The sequence below is a fragment of the Cricetulus griseus genome, chromosome 3 (genome assembly GCF_003668045.3).
Source record: "Cricetulus griseus strain 17A/GY chromosome 3, alternate assembly CriGri-PICRH-1.0, whole genome shotgun sequence".
Classification (NCBI taxonomy): Eukaryota; Metazoa; Chordata; class Mammalia; order Rodentia; family Cricetidae; genus Cricetulus; species Cricetulus griseus.
The window spans coordinates 92,072,726-92,085,341 of record NC_048596.1 but is presented as its reverse complement, the minus strand read 5'-3'; the positions used below and the strand labels follow the sequence as shown (position 1 = coordinate 92,085,341).

At 38.4% G+C, this 12,616-nt stretch overlaps 1 protein-coding gene across 1 annotated transcript; it reads left to right on the top strand.

Annotated features, from left to right (window-relative positions):
• The first annotated feature begins 955 nt into the window (after positions 1-955).
• On the top strand, positions 956-1,900 carry LOC100772997 (olfactory receptor 494). The gene has a single exon (XM_027410330.1). The coding sequence runs from the start codon at positions 956-958 to the stop codon at positions 1,898-1,900; it is 945 nt and encodes a 314-aa protein (XP_027266131.1).
• Positions 1,901-12,616: the final 10,716 nt, after the last annotated feature.

Below are 12,616 nucleotides of genomic sequence, written 5' to 3'. Positions count from 1 at the left end.
ACTTAAAATATTTAATGAGCTTACAATAGGAAATTGCATTTGAAATTTTAGTGTGATCTCTCTTCTATTTCTTCTCAGTTATAATAAGAAAATTTATATTGTTTTTAAAAGTTGACCAAGACATGACCTTATTTACAGAAATGATAAACCTTGTGGCCAGTGTCACCAACACTGCACCACTCTATGTATTAAACATCTGAAAGCTTAAATGCCACCCTGATGTCTGTCCCTAATTTTTATGTACCCTTATTGCATGGCCACCCACGATTATGTGTAGTTACTAACAGGGATACTTTGAGTTCAACCCACCTGGTGTTCATATCTACTTTACTTTTTAAAAGATTTGTTGTTGTTATTTTATGTTTATGAATGTTGTTTGCATATGCATATGTATGTCATATATATTTGTAGTGTCTGTGAAGATCAGAAGAGGATATTGGGTCCCCAGAACTAGAACCTCAAGCTGCTGTGAGAAACCATATGGGTGCTGGGGGAATCAAACACTGGTCCTTTGCAATTGCAACAAGTACTCTTAACTACTGAATCATTTCTGAAGCCCCCTAATTTTGTTACTTATTATGTATATGTTACACAGTTTTGAACGTTTTTCTGCTGTAAAATGGAAATAATAAAAAATAATACTATTCAATTGAAATATTCAATTCAATAATATATATATATATGTATATACTATATTATACAAGTTATATATATCTTAATCATATCATCATATTATATATATATACTATATTTAAATACAGTTCTGGTGATGTAGTAAGCACTTAATAAAAATTAGCAATTATTTAACTCTTTCATTTTTGATGAAACTTTTAAAAATATATTAGTTAGTAATGTTCTCCATGTATGTATCAAATGAAATCATGTGATCTATTTATAAATTTCTTCACATAATGTCTCCATTACAGCTGTGTTCTGGCAGCAGCTACACCACCCCATGGCTTTCCTGGTAGATGGGAACCACACTGCAGTGACAGAGTTCATTTTATTGGGCTTGACAGATGACCCAATGCTTAGAGTCGTCCTCTTCACCATCATCCTGTGCATCTACCTGGTGACTGTGTCTGGGAACCTCAGCACCATCCTCCTAATAAGAGTCTCTTCCCAGCTTCATCATCCCATGTACTTTTTTCTGAGTCACTTGGCTTCTGCTGACATAGGCATCTCATCTTCTGTCACACCCAATATGCTTGTTAATTTCCTGGTAAATCAAAATACCATCTCCTACCTTGGATGTACTATACAATTTGGCTCAGGTTCTTTATTTGGGACACTTGAATGCTTCCTTCTGGCTGCCATGGCTTATGATCGTTTTGTAGCAATCTGTAACCCACTGCTTTATTCAACCAAAATGTCCACACAAGTCTGCATCCAGTTGGTTGTAGGATCTTACATAGGGGGGTTTCTTAATGCTTCCATCTTCACTATTTCCATTCTTTCTTTTCTTTTCTGTGGTCCAAATAGAATCAATCACTTTTTCTGTGATTTTGCTCCTTTGATGGAACTCTCCTGTTCTGATGTCAGTGTTTCTGGACTTGTTACCTCCTTTTCTGCTGGATCAGTAACCATGATCACAGTGTTTGTCATCGCTGTCTCCTATACCTACATCCTCATCACCATCCTGAAGATGCGCTCCACTGAGGGCCGCCAGAAGGCCTTTTCCACCTGCACCTCCCACCTCACTGCTGTCACTCTGTACTTTGGGACTGTAGCATTTGTTTATGTGATGCCCAAATCCAGCTACTCCACAGACCAGAACAAGGTGATGTCTGTGTTCTACATGGTGGTGATCCCTATGTTGAACCCCCTCATCTACAGCCTCAGGAATAATGAGATTAAGGGTGCTCTGAAGAGACAGCTTGGTAAGAAAATATTTTCTTAGGCTAACTTATTGTTTTGCAAAACTTAATACAACAATGATAATTACCCAAGACCAATGAGGCCACTATGTCATGTTTGGATAGTAGGCTTCTTTTTATACCTTTTGCCCTCATAGTATACATAGATATTGCATTTATCGCATTTATCTTTTTGTATTTTAAAATGTGTCTTTGAAGACATGATGCAATCTATTTTTGTCATGTTCACCCCTTCTCACAACTACTCTCCTTATAACTCCCTCTCTTACACACCTAACTATTCTTTCTTATTAAATCCAGCTTGTGCTACCTGTATAAAGTTAATTGTACATGCTTACACTGACGTATGTATGGCCATACCCTTACAAAAACTGACTCCTATCCTAGAAGATACTAATTGTCAACTCCTCAGCTATAGGTGGACATCATGCTCATGTCCCTTCTCCATGCTGGGTCTTGGTATAATTTGGCTTTGTGCATACTGACACGGGTAACATGAGTTCAAATCTCCAATCATTCTGTTGTGTCCTGAAAACATTTATTTATAGTCATCCACCAGCTCTGGCTCTTAAATCATTCTACCCACTCTTTCACAATGATTCCTGATCTTGGAGAAAAGAGGCATGATACAGACCTAGTGCTGATCCCTCCATAGACTCTAATTCTCTACCTGTTCACAGTTGTATGTTAATCACCATCTACTGCAAAAAGAAGCTGTGCTGATGAGGTTTGGAAGATGAACTAATCTATGTCATTTTAAATTAGTTTAATATTATGCCCACTTAGGGGAGTAATGATGGTGGATTCTATGTCTAGCACAGGTGAGTCCTGTTAGCTGTGAATTTCATCTTGTAGAGTTAGATCTAGTAAGAAAATCATGATGCTTACTTCCATGATATTTATGCCACATAGCACCAGTAGGCATGTCTTTCCAGACAGGTGGTTATTGTACTTGAAAAGTTCACAAGGCAAGTTGTCTGCACATTTATATTAGGCTACTTCTATTTTAAAATTTTAATTCTTTCCATTAGCTTTAGAATAGACTCCAGATTCTTATCATGATTTTTCTCCTTGAATTACCCTGACTAGTGCTATTTATTTCTTAAGGTTGTACAGATGAGTGCATTTGCAATTTTGCATCTAGAAGCTGTTTGCCAATTCTCCATATGTACAAGCCCTTCTTAGTTTCCTGCTCAATATCACTTGCCCCTTGGGAATTTCATTGCTAGCCTACACAAGCTAACACCACCCAGCCCCTCAACAGTTACCTTTATCTTTCATACAAGCTCCATTTATTCTTCTTCACCACCTTCTAAGATGAAAAACATGATTTTCCTTAGTCTACTCTCCACTGACATATCAATTTCATGAAAATTGTTTCATTCAGAAACATATATATAATATCTACTTTGTTCTAAAACATAATAAATACTCATAGAAACTATATGGAATTAATGTCTCAGTGGTATTCCTGTATCTACCTGTGAAATAATTCCAAAACTGATGCAATGTTCCAGAAATAATTTTAAGTCATGAAGAAAGACATTACTGGTTTTGGATGCCTTCCCCCTGCCTTCTTCCTAAACTATCCTCAAATATGCAAAGTATAAGCCTGAAATTGTCAATGATATGTATATTAATATTTCTTACTGGTCATTAATTTATTATTTCTCAGCTATCCATGCTCAGTTAATACCTAATGTAAATTTCAGAAAACAGGAACATTCTGACCTAAGAGATGTGGATTCAGTGTTTATGGAGAGGCTATTCTTTATTTCAAGATTTTGGGATTTATATGACTAAAGTTCTAAGGAATCATATAGCCAGATGCCTAAATATTTACCAGACATTTTGAGATGTTTGAGGAGTAAAAAGACTAGGAACAAACTGTCAGGAAAGGAAGGCATAAAGTTCCCAAAATGAAGAGTTGTTAAGATGAAAGAAGCAGAGGCTTATCAGGTAAAGTCATTGCCACCATGCCTGATGATCTGGCTTTGATCCCAGGGATGTATATGTGGGAAGAAAGAACTAATTCAAATAATTTCTACTCTTTTTGATTAGAAAGAAAATTATTTTACATGTCAATCCCAGGTCCCTCTTCCTCCCCTCCTCCCCTTCTCCCCTGCCCCCCCAAACTAATGCACTACCTATCCCATACCCTTTCTGCTCCCCAGGGAGGGTGAGGCCTTCCATTGGGGGGGGGTCTTCAAAGTCTGTCATATTCTTTGGAATAGGCCCTAGGCCAACCCCCTTGTGTCTAGGCTCAGGGAGTATCCCTCCATGTGGGATAGGCTCCTAAAGTTCATTCCTATGGTAGTAATAAGTACTGATCCACTACAAGAGACTCCATCGATTTCCAAGGTCTCCTCACTGACACCCACATTCAGGGGGTCTGGATCAGTCCCATGCTGTTTTCCCAGCTATCAGTCTGTTTTCCCTTGTTCAGGTCAGCTGTTTCTGTGGGTTTCACCAGCCTGGTATGGACCCCTTTGCTCATCCGTCCTCCTTCTCTACAGATGGATTTCAGTTCAATTCCAGGTTTAGCTGTGGGTGTCTGCTTCTACTTCTACAAGCTGCTGGATGAAGGCTATAGGATTGCATATAAGTTAGTCATCAATCTCATTATCAGGGGAGTGCATTTAAGGTAGCCTCTCCTCTGTTGCTTAGATTGTTAGTTGGTGTCATTTTTGTAGCTCTCCAGACATTTCCCTAGTGCCTGATTTCTCTTTGAACTTATAATGTCTCCCTCTATTATATTATCTCTTATCTTGATCTCTGCTCTTCTTCCCCAACTCAACCTCCCTGTCCCGTCATGTATTCCTCACCTCCTCTTCTCCCCTTCTCCTTCTCCTAGTTCCCTCTCCCCTCCCCCCATAATCCCAATTTGCTCAGGAGATCTTGTCCCTTTCCCTTTCTCCAGAGGACCATGTATGTCACTCTTAGGGTCCTCCTTGTTTACCATCCTCCCCAGCAGCCTGGGCTGCAGGCTGGCAATTCTTTACTCTATGTCTAAAATCCACAGATGAGTGAGTACATACAATGCCTGTCTTTTTGTGATTGGGTTACCTCGCTCAGAAGGGTTTCTTCTAGTTCCATCACATCAATTATTTATTCACCAACCCCATATCCAACTGAGGGCTGATCTCCAAAATTTACAAAGAACTCAAGAAGCTAGTCTCCAAAACACCAAACAATCCAATTAAAAAGTGGGGTAAGGAACTAAATAAACAATTCTCAATATAGAAATCTAAAATAGATGAAAGACACATAAGAAAGTGTTCAACATCCTTAGCCATCAGGGAAATGCAAATCAAAACAACTCTGAGATATCTTCTTACTCCTGTCAGAATGGCCAAAATCAAAAACACCAATGACAGTTTATGCTGGAGAGGTTGTGGAGAAATGGGGAACACTCTTCCACTGCTGGTGAGAGTGCCAACTCATACAGCCACTTTGGAAATCAGTATGCAGATTCCTCAGGAAAATGGGAATCAGTCTACCACAAGATCCAGCAATTCCACTCTTAGGTATATACCCCAAAGAAGCACATTCCTACAACAAGGACATCTGTTCAACTATGTTCATAGCAGCATTATTTGTAATAGCCAGAACCTGGAAACAACCTAGATACCCCTCAACTGAAGAATGGATAGAGAAATTGTGGTACATTTACACAATGGAGTACTACTCAGCGGGGGAAAAAAAGGCAATGGAATCTTGAAATTCGCAAGCAAATGGATCGAACTAGAAGAAACCATAATTTCTACGCTTACACACACAGACACACACACACATGCACAGGCACACACTTAAACAAAAAACAATAAAGAAACAGGTTAGACAAAGAAAAATACTACAAGAGAAAGGGATTCTGTGTAGAATTAAAAGGAGATTGGATTGACTAGAGAGATGATTTAGTGATTAAAAGCACATGTGTTACTCTCATAGAGGACCTGGGATCCATTCCCAGAATTCACATTGTGGTACACAACCATCTGTAATTCCCAGTCTAGTAGGTTCATAATACTCTTTTGTCTTCTGTAGGGACTATGCATGTACATGGTGTATATTCATGCTGGCAAAGTACTCATACACATAAAAAAGTAAAAGGAGAATAATTTTTTGAAAAAAGAAGATATTGGAGAGAACTTTATCTATGTGAACTTTTACCATTGGTGAGAGTGGGATGTTAAAGTCTCCCACACTATTAATGTGTAGTTTTTGATGTGTGATTTTGCTTTAGTAATGTTTCTTTTAAAAATGTGAGTGATCTTGTATTTGGAGCATAAATGATCAGAATTGAGACTTCATTTTGATGGATTTTTCCTATGATGAGTATGAAATATCCTTCTCCATCTTTTTTGATTAATTTTATTTTGAAGTCTACTTTGTTAGATATTATAATAGCTACACCAGCTTGCATTTTAGGTCCATTTGATTAGAAAATCTTTTACCAACCTTTCCTCTAAGGTAATGTCTGTCTTTGAAGTTGACATGTGTTTCTTGTATGCATGTAGCAGAAGGATGGGTCCTGCTTTTGTATCCATTATGTTAGACTGTATCTTTTTACAGGCAAATTGAGGCCATAGATATTAAAGGATATTAATGACCAATTATTGTTAATTCCAGTTACTTTTTAGTTTTGTTTGTGGTGGTGGTGGTGTAGTGTGTGTACCCCTTCTTTATGTTTTGCTGTTGTGAGATTATCTACTGCCTGTATTTTCCTGAGTGCAGCAAACTCCTTTGTGTTGTAGTTTTCCTTCTAGTACTATCGGTAGGATTGGATTTGTGATAGGGATTTTTATATATAGGATTTATATATCTGGTTTTGTCATGGAATATCTTGTTTTCTTTATCTATGATGATTGAAAAGTTTGCTGGGTACAGTATTCTGGGATGGCATCAGTGATCCCTTAGTGTCTGCAAAACATCTGTCCAGAACCTCCTGGCTTTAAGAATCTTCATTGCAAAGTCAGTTGCAAATCTGATAGGTCTACCTTTATATGTTACTTGGCCCTTTTATTTTTCAGCTCTTAACATTCTTCCTTTATTCTGTATGTTTAATGTTTTGATTATTATGTGGTAAGGGTACTTTTTCTGGTCCAGTCTATTTGGTAATTCTATACCTTCATAGGCATGTCCTTCTTTAGGTTGGGAAAGTTTTCTTCTATAATTTTGTTGAATATATATTCTGTGCCTTTAAGCTGGGCTTCTCCTTCTATCTCTATTATTCTTAGGTTTGGTCTTTTCATGGTGTCACAGATTTCCTGGATGTTTTGTATTAAAAAATTTTTGAGAAGTCAGGTATAATTCTGATGGATATGACTTTATATATGCTATTTGGCCTTTTTCCTTTGCAGCCCTTAATATACTTTCTGTATTCTGCATGCTTAATGTTTTGATGATTATGTGACAAGGGGACTTTTTTTGGTCCAATCTATTTGGTGTTCTATAAGCTTCTTGTACTTTCATAGGCATGTGCTTCTTTAGGTAGGGAAATTTTTCTTCTATGATTTTGTTGAATTTATTTTTCTGTGCCTTTGAGCTGGACTTCTCCTTCTTCTATCCCTATTATTCTTAGGTTTGGTCTTTACATGGTGTCACAGATTTCCTGGATATTTTTTGTTAAGTATTGGTTGGACTTAACATTTTCTTTGACTGATGAATCTATTTCCTCTATTATGTCTTCAACATCTGAGATTCTTTCTTCCATCTCTTGTATTCTGCTGGAGATGTTTACTTCTGTACTTCTTGTTCTTTTACCCTGATTTTCCATTTGCAGAACTTCTTTGGTTTGTGTTTACTTTATTGACTCAATTTCAGTGTTCAAGTCTTGAACCATTTCCTTCTCCTGTTTGATTTTTTTCTTTGCTTTCTTTAAGGGATTTATTTATTTCTTCCAATTTTGGGTTGTCTTTTCCTCGATTTCCTTAAGGGAATTTTTCATTTCATCCTCAAGGGCCTCAATTATCTTCATAAAGTTATTTTGGGGTCATTTTCTTCTGCTTCATCTGCATTGAGATATTCAGATCTAGCTGTTTAAGGGATACTAGGTTCTGGTGGTGCCTTATTGCCCTTTATGTTGGTGTATGTATTTTTTAATTCAAGTAGGTAAATTTAATAAAAGCCAACAACTCCCCTGTGTTCATAAATTTCAAAACTAAAGGTTAAAAATTAGTTTGCACTTATTACTTAAGATATATTTGCATTCGGGTTCAAATAAATGACTAAGAAATGATTGCTACAGCTATAAATGGTAGTTGATACCCATAATCCCAGTATTAAGGAAACCAAGACAGGAGGATTGCCACAAATCTACGTGGACTACACAGTTTGTACTAGGCCAGCCTGGGTCTCAAAGAGCAGATTGTACTTATTGCTTCCTGTCATAGGAAACCAGATTGTTATGGTTGTTGGTATTGAGGTTGAACTCAGGCCCTCTAGTAAGGTAGGGAGGTGCTCTAGCACTGAGCTTCACACCCCAGCATATCACTGAAGTACTATCAGGTGAATCTAAGAAACTCATCCTCTTTACTTCTTACCACTCAGTCAAGACCACAAGCTTTTTTTAAATGCTTCTTTCTGTGTAGGAGAAATGACTCAGCCCTGCTGCTCTCCCAGAGGACTCAATTCCCAGCCCCACATGGAGGCTCACAACTGTCTCTAACTCCATTTCCAAGGGATCTGACACCCTCTTCTGGCCTCCACTGGCACCAGGAAGACAGTGTTAAACAAACATGACACCCTCTTCTGGCCTCCATTGGCACCAGGAAGACAGTGTTAAACAGACATGCAGGCAAAATATCCATACACATAATTTCTAAGAATGATTTCCCCCTAACAAAGGAACATTTTATGTAAGGAAACTTAATACCCTAAGTTCTGTGAAGTAATACAGATACACAACAATGGGGGTGGGGGGTAAGTTTTCCAATACCAGTTTAAGAGATTCCCTGTAGGAATGTAAACAAACTAAGATACCATCTTACTCCTGTCAGAATGGCTAAAGTCAAAAATACCAATGACGGTTTATGCTGGAGAGGATGTGGAGAAAGAGGAACACTCCTCCACTGCTGGTGGGAGTGCCAACTTGTACAGCCATTTTGCAGATCAGTATGGTGACTCAAGAAAATAGGAATGAGTAAGTTAAGACCATTGACATTTAGGGATATTAATGTCCATTGTTCGTTCATTTTTACATAAGTGTGGCGGCACAGTTCAAAGCTCAATAAATCAGGAATATTAATATTTAAATTTCAACTTGACTTTCAATTACCACCATATTAACAACCAAAACAATAAGATAAGACACACAAGGAAGGGGATATCAAATCCATTTTGCTAGCATTGGTTTCCTGACACATCAACTCATGGTGGATGTATTTTTACACTGGCATTTACCTATCTGTTCTTCCAACTAGTGTAGATGTTGATTATGCCTATAAGGGCTGCTATACTTGCAATTTGTGTGGGTGGCACTTGTGCCTATAGGGCCTCCTGATTTTGCCAGAGAGGGCTGTCAGTGTGGAGGATGCTGTGGTAGGTGTGGTTGGACATCAGAATGGATCTTGTGAGAACAGAATCCAGTGGGTCACTGATGGGGGAAGTGCTTCTGTGTATGTGTTTGTCTTATTGGGTGATAAAGTACTGTTTGGCAATGAGACAGCAAGTTAGGCAAGACTAGGAGTCAAGGAGGATTCTGGGAAATGTAGTAAAGAAGTGGTGATCCAGGCAAGAAGTGACACAGCAGGGAGACTCAATATATAAGCAAGGGCAAGAAGGAAGTTGCTCCTTTTTGCTCTTCCTCCTGCTCTCTGCTCTGAGCCACCATGCGATCCCAGGATGAGGACGCCAGCAGAAGGTGTCCTCCATGAGATAAGTCTTATAAAGTATATAGATTTATGATATTTAAGACTGAGCTAGCAGATGAGAAATCCTAGTCATTGGCCTAGCAGCATTTGTACTTAATATAAGTCTCTGTGTGTTACTTGGGACTTTAACGTGGTGTCAGGCAGAACTCAGCGGCTTGGCAGAAAGACTTGTTACAGGTCACAGTGGTGGAGGTACAGCCTGCCCACAGATCTCTCACCTGCTGGACTGCAACTGGGATCTGCACCAGAGCAGTGAAATTCCACCAGAGATGGAGTCAGAGTCTAACTGCCTTGCTAAGGCTGAGATGGGGGGCAAGGGATGTGCCTGGGGGGTTATGGCCTGGAGATTGGGGCAGTTCACCTGGGAAATTGGTCATTCACCTGTTCTTACAACTTGTGTGGGTAGTATTTGTGCCGATAGAGTCTGCTGATATTGCTGGAGAGGATTATCAAAGGGAGGATGCTGGGGTAAGCAAGGGTGAGTGGCAAAGTGGGTCTTGTGGGAACAGAGTACAGTGGGTGTCAGAGGTGGTGTTGCAGCCTGCCATCAGGTCTCTCACTTGATGAATCTAGATGAATCTAGATTTTTGAGACAGAATTTATCTTCATAGCCTTGGCTCTCCTGGAACTCACTTTGCAGACAAGGCCTGAAACTGAGATATACACCTGCTTCTGTCTTCAAGTGCTGGGATTAAAGTGGTGGAGTTAAAGGTGTGTGCCACCACACCTGGCTAATGTAGAAGTTTTAAACAGAAAAGGCCCTTACTTGGCAATATGAGATAAGAGCTTCCAAAGATGCCCTTAAATTTGGTTTTGGTTAGACACCTACTGCTGCTCATATAGCCTACCCTTAAAAATAGTTTTGGGTTTTGTTGTTGTTGTTGCTGCTGTGGTTGGTTTTTTATCCAGAGAGACTTCTTTGGAGAAAACTATATTTTCATTTGCAAGTGGTTATCAATTGGATATTTCTGCTGAGTTAGGGATTGGTGCATGCACCCATGTCTCTTTCAAGCTCTAGAACCCCACCTTTTTCAGACCAATGCAAATGTTGTGTGTGCTACCTCAGTCTCTTTATGTTCATATGGGTATCAATTCTGTTGGTTTAGAGAGTCTTGTTTTCTTGGTGTCTCCTTCCCTTCTGTCTCTTACACTGTTACATCCTCTTCTTTGTGGTTCCCTTAGGAACTGGGAGGTGGCCTTGAACTCACTGGCATAGGAAAAGACTTTTAACAAGACACCAATTACACAGACACTAAGACTAATAATTAGTAATTGGAACCATATAAACTAAAAAGCTTCTGTACTTCAAAAGACACCATCATTCACACAACGTTGCAGGCTACAGAATGGAAAAAGATCTTCATCAATTAAGCATCCAATAGACACTTAATATCTAAAATATAAAAAGAACTTAAGGAAATTGGACAACCCAATTTAAAATGGAATACAGAACTAAAAAGAGACGTCTCAAAATATTAAACAAAACCAGATGAGAAACACTTAGAGAAATATTCAACATCCTTAGTCATCAGGGAAATGCAAATCAAAACTACTTTGAGATTTTACCTTATACCTGTCAAAATGGCCAAGATCAATAAAAACAAGTAACAACTCATGCTGGCTAGAATGTGTAGTAAGAGAAACACTTTTGTGGGAGTGAGGACTTATACAACCACTGTAGAAATCAATTTATTGTTTTCTCAGAAAGCTGGGAATAAATCCACCTCAAGATCCAGCTATATTACTCTTTGGCATATACCCAAAAACTCTGCCTCCTACAACAGAAACACTTGCTTATCCTTGCTCATTGCTTCTCAATTTATAATAGCCAGAAACTGAAAACAACTTAGAAATCCACTAACAGATGAATGGATAAGAAATGTGGTACATTTAACATAATAGAATATTATTCAGCTATTTATAAAAACTAAAACATAAAATCCACAGGTAAATAGATGGAGCTAGAAAAAAATCACTGTAGGTGAGGTAACACAGACCCCACAAAAAACAAATATGATAATTCTCTTACTTGTGGATGTTAGCTTTTAAGTCTTCAATACCCATGCTGCTATCTACAAATGTTATGTATGTAGTAAGGAACTGGAGGTGGAAAGGATCTCCCAAAGAAATGGAAATAGAATATATAGATAGAAAATATAGAAGACTTGATGAGAGTTGAAAGGGGGCAGGGAGATAAAAGATGAGGCTAAGGGAGGGAATTTGGAAGGGAAACTAACACTAAGGGGAATTTGAGGTATCAAATGGAAACCTGCCACAATAAAGCTTCTTTAAATATATTCACATATGAAATAAAATTAAATGGAGCCACCAAATAATGGGAAAGGAAAGGCCATAGCTAAATATCTCTTGTCACTAAGTAAAACTCCCAGTGGCAGGAATAGGTTATATCTAAGTGAATTTCTGGCCAAAAAGGCTCAATGGACAACCCCCACAGAAAAAAAATAATTCAAGTTATTGTTGCTGTCCAAAACTGATGGTTAATCCATATTTGTGAAGACAACGCTTACATATCTCCTTTGAACACAAAAAAGACAAGCTGCTACTTACTGGAGCCTTCACCTGTATTGACTATTAGTGATGATCCTGAAAGGTACTCTGCACACAAGAAGAGAGAAATAAATACCAACTCATCTAAAAATCCTTCAATTTTTCATGGTGCCCTTCCTGCATGTCACACTGGTACAATATTGGCACAAACATTATGGGAGTAACCAAGCACTATCTGATTGAATTTATGGTTCACTCCATGACACAGAACTCATAGCTGACACTGGATGTCAAGAGTCTGAGACTAAATAATCTATGGACCTAAGGGAAAGCCAAATACTAGTGTTCTGCTGAAGTAAC